The sequence below is a fragment of the Schizosaccharomyces cryophilus genome, assembly GCF_000004155.1.
Source record: "Schizosaccharomyces cryophilus OY26 unplaced genomic scaffold supercont4.8, whole genome shotgun sequence".
NCBI lineage: Eukaryota > Fungi > Ascomycota > Schizosaccharomycetes > Schizosaccharomycetales > Schizosaccharomycetaceae > Schizosaccharomyces > Schizosaccharomyces cryophilus.
Genome location: NW_013185631.1, coordinates 568,891 through 586,849, shown reverse-complemented (window position 1 = coordinate 586,849; position 17,959 = coordinate 568,891). Strand labels below are relative to the sequence as shown.

At 36.9% G+C, this 17,959-nt stretch overlaps 8 protein-coding genes across 8 annotated transcripts; 2 read left to right on the top strand and 6 right to left on the bottom strand.

Annotated features, from left to right (window-relative positions):
• Positions 1-77: 77 nt before the first annotated feature.
• SPOG_01576 (phosphatidylinositol 4-kinase Lsb6) lies at positions 78-2,620 on the top strand. Its single transcript, XM_013170264.1, has one exon. The coding sequence runs from the start codon at positions 324-326 to the stop codon at positions 2,178-2,180; it is 1,857 nt and encodes a 618-aa protein (XP_013025718.1). The 5' UTR covers positions 78-323; the 3' UTR covers positions 2,181-2,620.
• Positions 2,621-2,692: 72 nt separating this feature from the next.
• Positions 2,693-7,749, top strand: SPOG_01575 (GPI inositol deacylase). Its single transcript, XM_013170263.1, has one exon. The coding sequence runs from the start codon at positions 3,354-3,356 to the stop codon at positions 6,726-6,728; it is 3,375 nt and encodes a 1,124-aa protein (XP_013025717.1). The 5' UTR covers positions 2,693-3,353; the 3' UTR covers positions 6,729-7,749.
• SPOG_01574 (uncharacterized protein) lies at positions 6,846-8,146 on the bottom strand. Its single transcript, XM_013170262.1, has one exon. The coding sequence runs from the start codon at positions 7,720-7,722 to the stop codon at positions 6,997-6,999; it is 726 nt and encodes a 241-aa protein (XP_013025716.1). The 5' UTR covers positions 7,723-8,146; the 3' UTR covers positions 6,846-6,996.
• Positions 8,147-8,220: 74 nt separating this feature from the next.
• SPOG_01573 (guanosine-diphosphatase Gda1) lies at positions 8,221-10,328 on the bottom strand. The gene has a single exon (XM_013170261.1). It carries the CDS (start codon positions 10,183-10,185, stop codon positions 8,554-8,556), a length of 1,632 nt encoding a protein of 543 aa, XP_013025715.1. The 5' UTR covers positions 10,186-10,328; the 3' UTR covers positions 8,221-8,553.
• Positions 10,329-10,368: 40 nt separating this feature from the next.
• SPOG_01572 (hydroxyacylglutathione hydrolase) lies at positions 10,369-11,682 on the bottom strand. Its single transcript, XM_013170260.1, has 2 exons — positions 11,455-11,682; positions 10,369-11,274 (listed from the first exon to the last, which is right to left on the bottom strand). The coding sequence occupies exons 1-2, from the start codon at positions 11,571-11,573 to the stop codon at positions 10,623-10,625; spliced, it is 771 nt and encodes a 256-aa protein (XP_013025714.1). The 5' UTR covers positions 11,574-11,682; the 3' UTR covers positions 10,369-10,622.
• Positions 11,683-12,170: 488 nt separating this feature from the next.
• SPOG_01571 (TIM23 translocase complex subunit Tim14) lies at positions 12,171-13,129 on the bottom strand. Its single transcript, XM_013170259.1, has 3 exons — positions 13,025-13,129; positions 12,931-12,978; positions 12,171-12,874 (listed from the first exon to the last, which is right to left on the bottom strand). Exons 1-3 carry the CDS (start codon positions 13,025-13,027, stop codon positions 12,494-12,496), a joined length of 432 nt encoding a protein of 143 aa, XP_013025713.1. The 5' UTR covers positions 13,028-13,129; the 3' UTR covers positions 12,171-12,493.
• Positions 13,130-13,329: 200 nt separating this feature from the next.
• On the bottom strand, positions 13,330-16,244 carry SPOG_01570 (HOPS complex subunit Vps16). The gene is made up of 5 exons (XM_013170258.1): positions 16,141-16,244; positions 16,068-16,102; positions 15,946-16,027; positions 15,766-15,875; positions 13,330-15,709 (listed from the first exon to the last, which is right to left on the bottom strand). The coding sequence occupies exons 1-5, from the start codon at positions 16,169-16,171 to the stop codon at positions 13,460-13,462; spliced, it is 2,508 nt and encodes an 835-aa protein (XP_013025712.1). The 5' UTR covers positions 16,172-16,244; the 3' UTR covers positions 13,330-13,459.
• A 44-nt stretch (positions 16,245-16,288) lies between these two features.
• On the bottom strand, positions 16,289-17,876 carry SPOG_01569 (WD repeat protein). The gene has a single exon (XM_013170257.1). It carries the CDS (start codon positions 17,771-17,773, stop codon positions 16,757-16,759), a length of 1,017 nt encoding a protein of 338 aa, XP_013025711.1. The 5' UTR covers positions 17,774-17,876; the 3' UTR covers positions 16,289-16,756.
• Positions 17,877-17,959: the final 83 nt, after the last annotated feature.

The window sequence follows — 17,959 nt, the reverse complement described above, 5'->3', positions numbered from 1 at the left end:
GAAAACCTAGTATGGGAGTATGTCAAATTCATGTTGCATATTCAGTAACAGTGTTACCTGTTATTCACCTTTGGAATCTCACTTGCAAGATGCTACAAAACTCTACGAAACGAACATGCTTTAGTTTGGTTTTATAAAATTCAATTTGTGTACTTTTTTATAACAATTTTGCGATATTGGTTTCAAAAAAGTGGTTCGCTCTCTCGTAAATTTTTGGAACTGTCATCTCTTGACGAAAACAATTGACATCTGGACTAGCGTAGCGTAGTTTAGACAAAAATACAGGAAAGCGAAAGGATATACAGCGAATTTATTGGACGGGGATGGAACCCGGATCCACTAGGAATACACTTGCTTCTTTTCCTAGATTTCACGACAACAATTTCAGTTTCCAGGCAAGCTACAGTGATGATGATGATGATGATGAGACCTCTTCCTTGTCTTCCACGAGTACTAGCGTTCTTTTACCGCAGGAAGATGAGGAAGATGAAGTATTTAAAATCCTGAAATTCTTGATTTCTCAATCGAAGCTCGGACAATGGGCGAATCAATTGACAAAAACACTTCAGACTAGGAAAAAGGTACCCGAGAAACCCAAAGCACCGAAGGTTTTTTACTCGGTATTTGCCTGTCCGCCCTCCATATTGCATGCAGAAAAGCAATGGAAGGCTTATCCTCATCATTCCGGGCATGACCTTCGTGACTTTGAAAAGTCTCTGTCAGAAGCAAAGCAGGCTATTGATAAACACATCTTTCCATGCCTGATTTCAAAAGGCTCTTCTGGGTCTTACTTTGTAAATAACGATCAAGGGAGAATTATAGCAGTTTTCAAGCCTAAAGATGAAGAACCCTATGGCAAATTGAATCCAAAATGGACAAAATGGTTTCACAGAAATCTGTTTCCCTGCTTTTTTGGTAGAAGTTGTCTAATACCAAATCTATGTTATCTTTCAGAAGCGGCTGCTTGTCTTTTGGATCGTAGCCTTGGTCTTTACATCGTGCCTTACACCGGAGTAGTTTCTTTAGCTTCACCTACATTCAATTATGACTATTTCGCTCGAAAAGCCTTTCTTTCTAAAAACAAAAGTCTTCCGTTAAAGCTTGGATCTTTTCAACAATTCCTTGATGGCTATACTTTAGCTTCTCAGTTCCTAGAGTCCCATCCATGGCCAGGCACCAGACATCGAGAACATCGCGATTATGCAGAGTCTGTTGGCTCAAGCCAGGACTTTGACATCTTTGATCCATTTTTGGCTGAAAATGAAGTTGAAACTGACTTTTGGACAGAAGACATGCGCCTCAAGTTTCGGTTTGAATTCGAAAAACTTGTGCTATTAGACTACCTGATGCGTAACACAGATCGTAATTTAGACAATTGGATGATTAAAGTTTGTTATGACCCTTGCAACGATCCCGAATACTTCAAATCCGTTCATATCCTTTCAAATAATTTAACACCTGCTATATCCTCCTCTCCTATGAACTTTTCTAATTCTACACATGATTTCTGGAAGGGTGCTCACTTTCATATTGGTGCTATAGATAATTCTCTTGCATTTCCTTATAAGCACCCCGATTCTTGGAGATCATTTCCCTATGGCTGGTTATCATTACCGCGTTCCATATTAACTCAACCCTTTACTGAATTTACTAGACAACTCTTTTTACACAAAATTACAAGCAGAGAATGGTGGGAAAGCGTATCGGAGGAACTCCGTAATACATTTTCCAAAGATGAAGATTTTGACGAAAAAATGTACAAAAATCAGCTTTATTTAGTTAAAGGGCAAGCTTATAATATTGTCGAAACCCTCAAGGATCCTCTTACAAATATTATAGACTTACTTGATCGACCTAATTTATATGTTGTTGATGATATTGTTCAAATAAAAGTTGATGAGTCCTTGAAAGACGATCAAAATTTGAATAATACTAATGTCATGGACAATGGCTTTCAAAGTTATGGGACTGTGCAACCCGCTTCCAGTATATATCCGCAATCGAAGATGACTCTACATCGACTATCTTCATTTCCCTCTCCTGGTCATAAATTTACTGAATTAACTCCCCTAAATGCCAACTCTCCGCATACATCTTCCTCTGTAAAGGAAGATATAACACCGGTTATATTTGAACGTTTGCTATTTGCATCGTCAAATGCATTTTTCACAAGTTGCTAAAATCGTGCTTCATAAAGTCTCTTCTTTTCATTTCTACCATTAATAAGGACTTCTAAAAGTCTAATTGGCTGATTTCACTTTTAGAGCGTTGCTGAATCTTATTATTTCTCTCTAGATGTTGCGGTTTTCCGATGCAGTATCTGGTCCAATTGACCATTTGTTGAGATAGACAAGGGGAACTCTGGTTAATGTTCTAGTTATTTCTTTTGTTGTTTTCTCATTCGATTATGGACCGGTTATAAATAATTCAAGTGTTACCGGCAATGTAGAATCAGATGTGCAATGTCAACGCATGTTTAACTTAATACCATAGAACCTTTTTATCTTTCTTCTATAATGTCTTAACTAATATAGGAAGTACCAAGTTGCATGAACTTGTGTTGCTCAATGGGTTTATTTTAATAATAGTTACGTTACTAAATATATTATTTCCTTTACCTGTTTCCATTTTAACTGTAATTTGTATATCTATACTTAAATGTGAAAAGTGTGTTGCTTTCATAAAGGATTTGGAATGAGCCACACAGATTTGAACACCTTCTCTTTATGAAATTCCTTTAATCAAGTTTCAACCTTCAAAAACGGTTTAAATCTCTCTTCTATACATTAATATTTCATAAATAGTGTTCAATCCGTGAACCTATCATATATGAACTGCTTCTGAAATAATACGGTTGCTTTTTTTTTCTTGATCTTAATTTATACCTTGATATTTCTCTTTCTGCACCGGAAGATTAATCGACAGTTAAGGCGTTTTACTGAATTATTCATTCGTGAACAAGAATTGCAAGGCGACACTTGGATTACTATTCTTTGTTCTCTTTATTTTTCTCATCAATAAACATCGCTACTGGAAACAGTGTGAATTGACAGCTTTTAGAGTATCATTTAATAGGTCCTTAAAACCGTGATTTTACTGGCTTCTGCTAACAGGAAGGAAAAAAAAAACAACTTGATTTATTTACAAAAGTTTTGAAATTCGTTTATTGGCTTTTCGTTTTCCCTTGTTTATTTACACAGCTAAGACGAACTAACATTAAGTCTCTACAAATAAAAATTAATACTTTCCAAAGGGATTTCTTACTTTCCTTATTTTATTACAAACTCAGAAATTCACAACTAATTTAATTACGAATTGCTTGGGGCAGCCGTTAGCTTCAAACAAGCGAGACTATGACGGACGATACGGATCGGCCTATAAGTACGTATGAAATGAATCCAGCAGACTTTCAGAAATTCCTTTTTAAACGCGATGACTCATACTATATGAATATTGAAAAAGAAGTTACATATTCCAAGCGAGATATGCCTCCTTCCTCTTCGTCGTCTTCAGGACGGAGCACTCCGAAACCTCTTGAGAAAGATATTCCAATACCAAATGGTAACATTTTTGCTAGGATATTACGTGGATTCTCTTTTTATGTAGCGTTAATCTCAGTTGCGCTTTTATGTTTGATCTTACATTCATTCATTAGTCGTCCTCAAGACAAGAGTTGTGAAACTGCTACTGTATGGCCTTCCTATGCAAGGTTTCTAGACTTTGACAATCGATATACTCGTTTTGCAGACAGGTATACTCTTTACCTTTACCGTGAAAGAAGCGTTTATGGAAACGATAAACCGACCGGTGTACCCGTTCTTTTCATTCCAGGAAATGCCGGAAGTTACAAACAGGTACGCGCCTTTGCCGCTCAAGCAGCGAATGTATTTGCTGATGCAGTCGCAGAAGATCCCGAGGGCACGCTAAACTCCGGAAAAAGGGAGCTTGATTTCTTTGCTGTTGATTTTAACGAAGACTTCTCTGCATTTCACGGACAAACTCTTCTGAATCAAGCAGAGTATGTCAATGATGCCATAACATACATCCTTTCCTTGTATCAGAGTACTCGAAAAACTTCCGATTATCCAAACGACGAATCCTTACCGCTTCCTACTTCTGTAATGATTTTGGGTCACTCCATGGGAGGAATCATTGGTCAAGCTGCATTTTCTCTAAAAAACTATGCGGAGGGCTCGATAAATACTTTAATTACCTTAGCTGCACCTCATGCTATGGCGCCTCTTCCTTTTGATCGCCAAATGGTCGAATTCTATGAGGCCATTAAAGCATACTGGTTAAATTCGTTTTTACTTCCTGCTGAAGAAAATTCTTTGCGCGACACTCTTCTAGTATCCGTTGCTGGAGGAGGTTTAGACACGAATATTGTTCCTGAATATTCAGCAGTAACTGCATTTGCTCCTCCGTCGAATACCCTCAGTGTTTTTACTTCGGGCATTCCATTCGTTTGGGCTGAAATTGATCACCAGGCTATGGCTTGGTGTGAAAGTTTTCGAAGGGTCTTAATTCGTGGTTTGTTTGCGATTGTGGATGCTAGACAACCTACAGGAACAGTATCACTTGCTGAAAGGAAAGAGCTGTTGTCACATACCTATATTCAAGGTTCTTCTTTGGACAACGATTTGACTCAAATATCTGATCCTGTAAGCTCGCATAACAAACTTGAATGTGGTAATACCGTTGTGTACAATAATGAGCCCGGTAAACCATTTATGTTAGATCAATTTGGGACAAGCACAATACGTCAGCATGTATATCCTATTCCAACTGTCCCAGATAATATCGAGTATTTTGAGCTTTTAACTAGTTATCCTATAGATACTGTAAACTCTAAAGTTAAAGTCTTGGCTTGTCGTCTTGATCCGAAAACTGGTACATCATTGCCGGAATTGAACAAGTCAGAATCTGGAGAACCCTTGCCCATTGTTTGCGAATTATTAAGAGATGCGATTACACTTATTCCTGCATCCAGAATTGACACCGATACTCCTTACAGCGGTAAGGTATTTTATACTTTTAAACTTTCAAAGGAGCAACTTAATGAATATCACTTAATTTTGGTCACTGATGATTTGATGGAGCCAAATGATCACTTTTTAGTTGGTGGATTTGCCAATAAATCCTCCGATCCTTTAGTGATAAAGAAGTCTCAAAGTCAACTGTTTAAGCGTGGAATCGACTTTTCGTTTGATACATCTAACTCATTGTCCAATAAATTTCAGTTTCTGGGTATACAAAGTTCTTTATTAGCTTACAAAATTAAGCTTAGTTATGAGCTTCATGATGGGAAAGAATTACAGACAACTTTCACCCCTATGTTGAAACAAAGTTTAGAATCTCCTTATGAAACGAAATTCTACGTGAATGTAACAGAAACGGACATTTCTCTACATGGAATTTCTCCATTTATGGAATACTTTGGCAAGGAATCTGAAAAGTCGCTTGTTATGGAATTCATTGCAAATCCTTTTGTCTACAAAAAACTTCATGTAACTCTACTTCCGGACTATTATGGTAGTGCAGGTCGTTTATTGATGCGTTATCGTACTTTGCTGGGCTCGTTTCCGGTTGTAATTGTTGCTTTTGCTGCATACTGCCAGTTCCGCTATTTCCACTACGGCTCAACATTTCTGAACATGAACACGGCACTAGAAATCATTGTTCGTAGAGGTTTGGTAAAGCTACTCGTTTTTGTTTCCATTCTCTCCATAGTCACCTCCTACTCAACGAGTCGTGTATCTACGGCTTTACCAGATGGTGCTGACCCGGATAGCTCATGGCGGGATTCCGCTGCAATGGTATTGAATTCATTTTGGAAACAAAATCACTTGTTATTTGGTTTGCAATCACCTCAATTTTGGGTTTTAGCACCTATTCTAACGTTTATGTTCGTTGGGTTAGTCGTTACCTGTACATTCATTTTTTCGGTTTTTATCCATATTCTTTCTTACTTCTACGGCTTTTATTTAAAACTTCGAAAGTCTTCCATAAAAGGAATAGCACAAGCTTTTTTTATGTACATGAAACTAATATATGTCTTTCTGAAAAAGAGAGATAATTCTGTGTTGAAAAGTGCTGATCTTAGTAAATTTGACACTTCAGAGGCAGTCTTGAATGCTATATATGCTAATCCGTCCCTAGCATATACTTACGGAAGAAAGGATTTTCAGACACGGCTCATTTCAAATACCATTCTATTATTTATAGTTATGACCGTTGTGCCGTTCCAGATTGCATATGTTATTCTGCTTGCTACGCAGTCTGTGACTACTGCTAAAAGCTTGTTTTTGGCAAGAGCATGTACAAGGTCAAGTCATCATCAGGAAAAGCTTTGGAGTTTCTTCAACTTTTCGCTAATGGTAACTTTTTTGATGTTGCTTTTAGCTCCTATAGATTTTCCCGTGCTTTTAGTATGGGCACGAAACATTTCCACGCATTGGTATATTCCGTTCCCTACGCATCACAATTTTTTCTCTATTATACCTTTTATGATAATGACAGAAATCCTTCGAAAAGGTAAACTACCTCCTCGCTTGAGCGATGCAGAGTTTTATTCAAATAACCTTCTCCTCTTCTTTCTTGCGTTTTATTCTTTAATTTATGGTGCTGAAAAGCCATACTTAATTCATAACGTGGTGGGAGCATATTTCTTTTGGCTCATTTTCTTATATGCCAAAAATCAGTTTGTCAAGCAATCAAACCGATCATGAATACTCATTGGATTTCGATGGCGTTGCATTTGTAAAGTTTTTTTTTAACTTACTATGCTACACATGTTCTACTCTTTCCTTTTCTTTTTTCTTACTTATTACCTTTTTAATAATTGTCTGAAGACCATATTAATTTTACTTTGTAATCCTATATTTCTGGAGATCGGCATTTTGTCTAGGAACAAGTATATTAATTTTACTTGAAGCTTATTAGAGATGCAAATAGTAAATAAGACCGGGTGACTATTAGTATTAATTCATATATATATCAAGCAAATTGAGAAATTTGCTTGTTTTTGTAGAAAAGTCCAACTGGTGTTGGACAATGTTCGAAAGGAGCTGAGCTACAAAGTACCGTAGATATAATTTTATCAGAAAACAAGGAAGCTTTCTCAGATGTGTCGAGGAACATATTGGAGTTATGCAATTGACGAACTGATATATCATTAAATATAATAGAGGCAGCTGAATTCCATGCAAATTGAAACATATAACTGCTTCGATGATTAACAAATATTCGACAAACAGCTAAAGGGCGTTCGCTAACTTGAACAGCCTTCAAGGAAGCTGAAGTAAAGTTGCTTAAACAAGCCAAAATTCCTAAAGTGTCAGACGGGCACCAGGAAAGAGAACCTTCCAGTTCTCGTACATATCTTGGGCCTATGGCCCCTTTATTTGACTTGCATGAAACAGCTACTTTAGCTTTTGTAATGCCATCCAAGGGAAATTTACCTAAAAGATCTATACCCCTGTCATCTTTGCCTCCACATCGTTTCAAAGCAAAGCAGTGTTTCTCTAGTATGTCTTTCACAAGATATTCGAATAAAGTTCCCTGAACTAGTGTTGTCTTCAATGAACATTCTTTCCACTTGAGATACTGCAAATACGATCGTAGAGAGCTATGATCAGAATAAAGCATTCGACATCGTAAATTGACAATCGAGAGTCTTCTTGCTAAATTCCACGCTTGAAGTTTCGATTTTCCAGTGTTCATGAATCAAACTTTTGTCATAAAAATAAGAACCAAATAAAAATTAGTTTGAATTCATAAATGTAAGTAATAGAACAGATAGTTGTGCTATTAGCAAGGATAAGACTAAACGAAAGTAAAACAGAATAATGTTGAATACCAATTTGTAAAGCAACCGGGTGTACAACTCCAAATAGTCCAATAGAACATTTAATATACAAAATAAAAGTTATTAAAGTCCCAATTGACTACTCATCCCCAATTGTACTATTTTTGGATAAGGACGGGTCTTGGAGAATGTTTGACAGGTGGCAAGCGGATTATTGTCTTAGTAGGTAATGACTCTATATAACTCGTCTTTGCTTATATTTTGTTCAGATGATTTTGAAATAAACTTACTTTGCAGTTTCTGACCTCTTTTAGGAAACAACTCAATTTCAGGTTTCTTACTTTGCGGTCAGAAAGATTCAACATTCTATGTACCAAAACCTATAATTCGTAAAGTGTGAAGAGAATTAAAAATCTATTCATACAATTTAAAGAATTAATTATAACACATTTCTCAGATTAGAAATGAATCCAAGATTCAATTTGCCAAGTTAAGGAGCCAAATTTAAAGAAACAAACCAAAATTAACTAAGGAGGACTATAAAACAATATACACATCGGCTTCTTCAAAGAAAGCAAGATAATTAATACCCAAGTTCGAGATGTCTTGATATAAGACAAGCATAGAGAAAAGTCCATTAAAAGAAACTAGAACTCGAATATCGCTGAAACGATGTAGAAAATAAAAGAAAAAATAAAACCACAAATTCGATTTTCCAGATTGTATTATACAGAAATTAAGCCATTTTACAATGCCTCTTCTGTTATTGTACACTTAAATTCACCATTAGACTCTGATAAAATAGAAAGACTAGCACCTAAACACCAACCAAGTTCTTTGTTGTTGATTTTCTTTGCCGTATACAGTTGGCGATTGTTAGGAATTTCATATCCAACGGACAAAAGGGAAATCATATAGTTCAGATCCAAACACCACTCAGGTTCCTGTTTTAAAGCACCAAGAGAATTTGTTAGAGAGAAAGCGTCTAACCAAGAGTCAGGACCACTGCAGACACGATCCGCTACATACTTCATATCCTCAATAGTAAATGTACTAGGCATACCCAAATCAATCAGCCTATCATAAAAGTAACTAATTAAGTAGATTGGAGCATCATTAAACGTTTCCGTGAACTTTGGCTGATGAACGCCGTTAAAAGAACAGGGTGCCAATTGGCATTCTTTTTCTTTATACAAAACTTTTTCAGCAAAGGCACGGCATTGTAAAGAAGAATGAGCTAAAGAAGGGCCCTTGAAAGCAAAGTTTACAGACCCTCCGTCTTTCGTTGAGGAAGAGTGTTGCATGGAAGCATTCAAATGGAGGCATGGGTGAGTAATTTCATAAGGTACATCATCAGTATCTAATGAATTTCTTAATATATCTGCAGTGTTGACAACAATCTTATGAATCAACTTTCGAGCTTCCTTAAGTCCATATCCAAGATGAGAGAATTGGTAAAGCTCGTACTGTCTGTTGTTGTACTCTAAAACGTACTTGTGATCACCTTCAGATAGCTTCTGCTGAGGATTAGGGAAATGAGGTTCAAAGACAAGTTGGGTAGATGCCCCTCCAAGATCCATTACAGCTACAGTCGATTCAGAAGAGCCAACGTTTAATGACCCCAAAAGATAATTGATCGTAACCCAAGCGTAAACGCCTTCCATGGCTCCATCCAAAATGGAAACACTATCTTTCCCAGCCAAAGGAAAAGGATAATCTTCAAGGAGATGTGACTTTACGGCATTCAAAATGGCTCGAGCTTCAGACTCCCCGGTAAGACGAAGACCAGCGGTTGCTTTTACGGCGATAGGTGAACACTTCTTATGTTCATCTGGAACGTGCTCTAATGCAAATTCCAATAGAGGATTTAAGGAAGCGGCGGCTCCATCAGGGTTGCCTGCAAAGGAAGATAAACCAGGCTCTATCATCTTGAAGTACTCCTCCTCTAATTTTGGTGAAGGATTACAGTTGTTAAATTGATATACATGTACTCTAGAGCCGGTGGAACCAGCATCAATCATTAACACGTACTGGGTGACAGGCTTTTGTCCATCAAAGGAAACGGTGCACTCTTGAACATGGTTTGTCGTCGATGTCACATCAGCAGGTACTGCAATTGAGTTCGACGTAGTAGTAGAAAAAGAAGGAGTAGTTGTAGAGGGAATGTGTTCGTTCTGCTCTATTTGATGATGAGGATTGTTCGACTCGTAGATATCGATTGAGCTTTTCGTTTCCTGACCGAATAAAGATGGGCTCTCTTGAATATCATTCGAAGTGCTCAGAGAAAATGTATGCCAAACAATGTATAAAACAAGGAAAAGAGAAACACTAACGAAAGCTAGACGTCTACGGTTGCTTAACTTGAAGCTGAAAGACATGATGAACAAAATGAAAACGAACGTGAACTGAATTCACCAAGCTCTAAACGTTCATTCGAACCACAGGAGAGTATCGAAAATAAAAGAACGAGCTAAAATAAATAAATAAACGGAAAACAAAAAAGAAGAGTTTTTGTTTTCGTTACGAATAAAAACACACACAATATCTTCTATTTAACATTGGTACTCTACACTACATTGACCGTTTTTAGGACTTCCAAGGTCCTTTAACAAAGTGCGGAAAGCTGCATTAGTAAATAAGGATCGTATTTCAAGACAGTCTTTTTGCTTAATGAAAAAGGCAAAAAAAAAATTAACACTGAAATACATATATGTACGACGACGTATAATAGCTAGAGATAAAACGAGAAAAAGAATAGAAAAAAACTTTACATTGAAAAACAACTGATTCACTAAGTTATATACAAAGGAGCAGTTTAAGAATTGTTTTTCATAGATCTCAAAGTCTTCATAATGGAGATAGGATCATTGGATTTGACAGCTTTTTGAACGTCAGGAGCATCCAAGTGCATGAAAGGGTTAAATTGCTTTTCGTCACCGATGGTAAACTTACCAGTAGTGGATTCGTTCTTGGAACAGAAATCAACGAGTTTCGTGAGTTCGGGGTTAGAGAGTACAGAGGAAGCAAACTTTGCATTAGACTTGGTGTATTCATGACCAGGATACGTGATAGTGTCATTAGGAAGTGAAGCCAAAACAGTGTTTAATGCATGATGCATTTCACGAGCATCACCTTCAAAAAAGCGACCGCAACCAGCGGTAAACAAAGTGTCTCCTGTAAAAACAGCACGCTTGGAAGGAGACGATACGTAATAGCAAATGCTATCTTGGGTGTGACAGGGAGTATGAAGAGCTTGCACCTCGACTTCACCAACCTTGAATGTTTCCCTGTCTTTGGGGGTGTGGGTTACCGCTTGTGCCATTTTGCCGCCAAAGACTTGGAGAGAGGGAAAAGCTGTTAAAATAGCACCGTTGCCGCCTGCATGGTCATAATGATGATGCGTGGTTAAAACGTATTGAAGGTCTATCTCTTTCGAAGAGACTTTTTTTTTCAAAATAGGAAGTACACTATAAGCATCGTTAGTATAAAATAAAACTAGTTAATTACAGGTCTTATAAAACACCTTGGAAAGACGGACTTCGTCTGTATTTGATAACTATCGATACGGCATCTATTAAACCATTTCTTTAAATAACTACCCAAGGCAAATAATCCGTCTTTCTTGGGTGACTTCTATATTGACTTACGCGGATGGTTCAGCAGGATCAACAATAGCACTCACGCGTGTTTTCTCACAGGTTAAAAGGTAAGCATAATTATTGCCAGACCCCTTCCACATCCAAATAGGAGTAACTTGAAAAGACATTGCTAAACGTTTGAGAGACTGAAACACTTTGTAAAAATAATAGTAACCGTTCTTGTAGAAAAGGTTTGTCTTTGTAGAGGTGAAGCTTTTAGTTATATATACCTTATCGTTAGCGTTAGAATAGGAAATTTTTGAATGTTCTAAGAACGTCAGTATGATATCGGGTTCACTCAATTCATTCAGCAATATGGTAACGCTGGCAAATGTTCCTTTTGTTTTAACCGAACGTTAAATAGTTTCGAGTTAGTCCTGAAGAATTAGATTGGTCAATAATACCAGCCTTTTGTTCAAAGAATAAACAAAAAAAAAAAACGAAAAGGTATTAAAGGAAAACAAGCTTAGTAATATATAAGAGGAAATAACAGATTATTTACAAGGAAGTGTTTATCGAATGAAAGCGTTGACCCGTGAAGGTATATTGATGAGAGCAACATTGCTTCACACGTTTAGACTTGGCATCAGACGTTCATAAACCAGCATCTTTACTACATAAGAAAGGGAATATCCAACACTAGCGTTCAATTTAAACATTTGACTTAAAATAGATATACAAAACCCATGTCCACCTGTTTAATAGTAAGTAATTTCAAGGATTATTCCAGTTTAAATTTATTTCACATAATTTCACCATTTATAACGTTCAAGAAAACCTCATCATTGATTAATAAAATATAGAAAATGAAAAAGATCCCATACTTAACAGTAAAAAACCAAAATCATGTCTCCTGAAAGGCATAATGAAGCTGAAAGTAATTTACGGAACATACCGATGCAAAGATATAAATGGTACCAAAAACCCTAGAAAAAGTGTGACATATTAAAAATTTATACCTTTCACTAAAGTAAGACGCTAACCATCAGATTAATTTACCAAGATTCAATGATAAGGTAGTTATCAGCGTCATAATAAGGTGAAAAAATTATTGTCTTGGAGAATGTAAGGAATGTTGTTGCATCCATTCGACTGCTTCCGAAACACTTGGAATCTTTTGTGCGGATCTAGAGGGAGGAACAATCCAAGAACTAAAATTGCGAATTGAGCGATCCGCATCCAATATTCCTTTTGCTTCATTTACTTTGCTGGCTACATAGGCACTGCCACCACGGTCTGGATGATTTGCCAGCATCAAACGACGATGGGCATTTTTTATTTTTTGACGCGTCAAACCGCGATTATTGAGAGATAAAATCTGAATGGCTTCTGTTCTTGACATCTTTGGTTCAAAACCTCCTTTGACAAAGTTTTTTACTGAACCATTCAAATTACGGTATTTCCGAAATGCATCGATACCAATTTTACCCTAATTCCATGGTTAATCTTCCTTTCTGTGCTTCCTTTTCAGCTTCTATAACATACCACTGCAGCAGAAGCAGCAATCCCGATTCCTAAAAGAATTGCAGATGCCTAAATTGCTTTGTCAGTTTCTCCTTTATATCTTCAAAACGCCTACCATTTTTATAAGGAAACTTTTAGAATATTAAATAAAACTAATAAGTATATAAAAAAACAGGTTTTTTAAAGCCACCGAAATATGTCGAAGTGAGATGTAGTGGAGAAGAGTCAATATCATTGCTGGGTTAAAACCATAGCAATTGACACGCACGAATTTATATTTCCTATAATAAGAAATAGAAGAATTATTAAAGTAATACATAGCTTCTAAATAAAATTCTTGGTTTAAAATAAGGATAATCGGATTCCTGCGAATCATTAATTCATGTAGTCTCGATGTATGCAGAAGTAATTTACAACTAATATTAATGCTAATATTCATTTCATTTACTCAAATAAATAGACTCCTTCCTAGCAACCTTCTGCTAGAAATCTAGACTTGGATCATCACATTGCATAATATGTATGTGTTTAGTGTTATTTTTTTGTTTCATCAGCGTCGTAATTGACCAAGTGCATTTTGCACAAGTCGGCTTTCCGGCATATTTTGAACTCGTTCTAAAAGCTCACCAAGAAGATTACCACTTTTTGCTTCTGCGGCTTCTTCACTAGCACTTTTAACATCACCCACCTGTATCCAAAGATCTACTTTCTCTTGTGTAGATATTTGTGTGCAACGTGGAATATACTTTGCTGCTTCCCTTTTGTTTCCAGCACTCAAAATCTCATTTACAAAAGGTTCAAATCCAATAGGAGATCTGCGCATTGATGCAGCCCATTGTTCAATTTGAAGCCAGTCTCTTATAGCCACAAGAGCACGCAGCTTTAACCATGAAAATCTTTTTTCGGGAACACCAAATTCTGATCGTATTTTAGAGGCTTTCTGGTTTTGGTTCAGCTCTATCAGCTTAACAATTAATTCATTAATTGTAAGTCCCACGAAATTACTCGCAAGCTGACTTTCATAAGCTTCTTCTAATTGTAAAAGCTTGACCTGTTCATCTAATAATTTACTTTCCAATGCGAATTCTTTTGATTCGCCGCATACCTTTGAGGCTGTCTGCAGAGAGGCAATACGTTCATTAAACGTATTAACTGTCAAAGTGTCTTCAATAGCAAGAATCGCCAAGCCTTTACGATCGTCATCCTGATAAAAAAAATCATGAAGCGTTTTCCGATCGTTCTGCTTTGCAAACTCTACATAGACTTGAGCAGCATTTGGATGAGTATTTAATATTTGAAAGAACGAGGCAATGGACATCTGTTGCTTTATTTGAAGTATAACGTACAGAATCAAGTCATAATCAGAGGTTTCAATGACCCTACTCATGGCTTGTTCATAACTCTCCATGTTCAGCAGCAGCATGACTTGATGATTGGCAAGCGGTTCAAAGTCAAGGAGTTTGGTAGACAACATAATTCTTCCTTCTTCATAAGCAGTCCGTGCAACCTTTTCATACGATATAAACTTTCTTTTCGATAACTTGTCTACTATATTATTCAGTACAACATCTTCCGGTTCGTTGGACTGCTTGAGATACGTTTGAGCCCACTCAATATAGACCCAGTCGCAGGGTAAATTTAAGTATTGAGCTGCTTGAACTGCGGTTCCGTACTGCTTTCTCCTGGAAATTCTTTGAATAAGTCGTTCAAAACCAAGATGTTCAAGTTGATCATGTGTAATATAAATACCTATACTTGGAGAACGAGCAGAATTTAAAACACGCATTTCTCTGCTGATATCAACAAACTCTTGGTGATTATAAGCTGTCAACGTATTCTTTCCTAAAGAGGCAGCTTCTAATAATTCTTTTTGCCATTCAATAGAGAATTCATGTAGAGCGGCCTGCGTGCAAGTATCAACTGCTATGTGCATGTCGTTTTTCATTTCCAACAGTAATTTTTCCGCAAAAACTGATTTGGATTTCATCTTTTGTGAAGCTTCGACCAGTCTCGTAGCAGGACTTCTGGATTGAAGCTCAAATACTTGTTCCAAAGACGAAGGGACTCTTCGTAAAAACTCACATTTCTCTTTATTCAATACCCTTACACCATCAATTTCAGAATAGACGATGGGAGTCTGATTGTACAGGAATGGTACGGAACCCCCAAAAGGTCCAACGAGAGTTACGAGATTATCGTGGACGAGCACAACTGCATCATTACTGCACCAAGTCATTTGCTTTAAAATTGCTTCTGAAATGGTATCGGGGAGTTGGAAATCCAACAGAACCTTTGTAAAATCAGAAGAAATGACGCGAATCTTCCCTTTATCTTCGTAAAGAGCTATGTATCTGGAATTAGGAGACACGGAAAATTGATGAATCGTTCCTGAAGAGGGGATATTGTGAACTTGAACATCTTGTTCATCAATTTGAAGGATTTGATTACCAATGCTGACCAGTACATCATAACCTAAATCAAGAGAGAACTGATTTGGAATTAAATTCCATGAACTTAAATTGCCATTCTCCATCAATTCAGAAGGGATTTTAGCGAAATTTTTTCTTCTTGGTTCGTCGAGACCTGATAGAGAAATAAAAGAATCGTCCTGTAAACGTGCAAACACAGCACCTGAAGAAAACCGACATTCTTTCACACCAATTTTTTCTATACCTTTTCCAATGGAATACTGATGGAACTCACCGAGTATATTGTACACGCGAACTTGACCCTGTTTGGATAGAACAATCAGTTCCTCATTATCATTCCATCCCATGCCAGCAATAGACACTTTATCCCACTTTAAAAAAAGTTAATAAAAACAGGAAAATAATGCATTGAATTAGTGCCCCTTACCGTAAATGTTTGTAAATGACTCCCTGTCAAACTAAAGACACATATGGAGTACAAGGGTATTTCCTCAAATTTAAAGTTCTTTTGTATATTTGAATCGGATCTCGTCAAAGCTAATCATTAGTATTCATACGTACGAATAGTCAGAAGCGATAGATATTCTATACGAATACTCATGCATACCTATTGCACCTCCGCAAGGAGCAATTGCTGTCGAAAAGGCAACTGGGTCAATAGGATCCCATATTGTGTTTCCCAGATTAATCTTTCCATAATTAGCTCAAAAACATTAAAATTTTGTATACCCTCTGGTAGTGAGTATTTTGTAGAAGTTCCCATTCTGTCATTAGCATTAAGTTTTTGGAATGTTTTTCATACCATATGCAGGATATTTTAAAATATTCTCCATTTCTTACTGAAAAACTCATGAGTTTTTGACTTTTTCATGTACGAATCGCAGGTGGACGTATAGTAACAAGGAGAGGTGCATTCGCAATTACAAGGTTTTCATAATAGCAATGAAGTAGTGTTTCTATGGAGTTTATTAAATAAAAATTATAATAAAAATATTTAAAGTCTACAAAAATAGGTTTATGAAAAGGATGAAGACTTGGAAATTACAGACGCGTCTATACAGATTCTATAATGGACAAGCTACTGAAAGATATAGCCAGTTTCTATAGACCAAAACGATAAAAAAGAGTAAAACCAGGGAGTTATCACAAGCTGAAGTTTGAAGGTATCACAATCAATCCAGATGCTTTGTCTATTGTCAAAGTAATTATAGATAAATTTTGAATATTAGCATGATTGAGCACCATATATGCAAAGAACATGAAAGAGAAAGAGTCGTGAACCACGTAAATTGGAAAACCAACCCTCAATGAAACAACCCCTAAACGACTTTTTCGGTTCATGAATGTAGGATAGGTAGGTTGAAAAAAAAAAAAAAAAAAAAAAAGGAATTGTTGATTGACCAATTATTGTAAAAGACTTAATCAAAATCTTCAGGAAGCCAGAAAACTAATTGTGAACCGCCAGTAATGAATTGATGATAACGGGGATTATGTTTGGCAAGGAAAGGTTTGATGAGGGATTGGGCGACGATTTGACGTTCTGGTGGATTGGACTTACCCTTATGGTGAGAAGGATGTTTGAGATTCCAAATGTTAAGAGTTTTATCGTTAGCAGCCCCGATGATAAAGGGCGCTTGAGGCGCAAAGGTTACGGAACTACCCAAAGAAGCGTCGGAAGAAGGAACATCTTGAAAACCATCGAGTCTCGAAACAATTTCTCCAGAAAATGCATCCAACACATAATGTACATTTGCTCGGGTGGACAAAAGAATGAACTTGCCATCATTGGAAAACTCCATATGCCTCCATTCGGGCATCAAAGGAGGGAAAGAAAATCGAGATAGGTACCTAGAGTCATTAATAGAAAACGTAGAAAAGGGTTCTGTGTCATATTTTCGAGCATCATATAGAAAAATACGAGATAAGGAATGGCAAGCTACGGCAAAAACAAGTCCTGTAGGATCGTATGCAGGCAAGCCAGCCGAAGGCAAGTCCAACGATCCCAAACAACGAGGCGTACGATGGATGTCCCATAGTTTTAGAGTATTATCATAACTTGTACTCACAAATTGATCTTCTATTGGAGACACTTCCAAGTTCGTAACACGGTCGGAGTGGCCTGGAAAAGTTGAGATAAGCTTGTCATCAAATGTCGAATAATAATAAAGATTGTTGTTTGTTTTTTTCGTAGACAAAAGCAAGTTTTTGGAATGATGAGTAAACCGTGCAATTTCCAGTCCCATCTCTGGGCAAAAGACTGTTTTGATCAACTTTGGATTCAGAGCATCATAAATCTGAACTGCTCCGTCTGCAGAACATGCTGCTGCTAAATACTCTCCTCTGTCATCAAAATCTATACTGCTTAACACGGATCCAATGGAGTTATCGCGAAATGAATGTGCTGGCTTAAGAGTAGAAAGCAAGTTCACGTCCATGCCATATATGTTTATGAACTAAAGAAAAACACGACGCGTTTGTTTGTTTACGTACGAACTGTGTAACCTCAGTTTCGTTTAAACGAAGACCATTACAACTTGGTCTCAATACTCAGGTTTCGCAATAGTGAAGTAGTGTTGAACACTATTATTTATGGATTGTGCATACTAACGAGAGATCAGTAT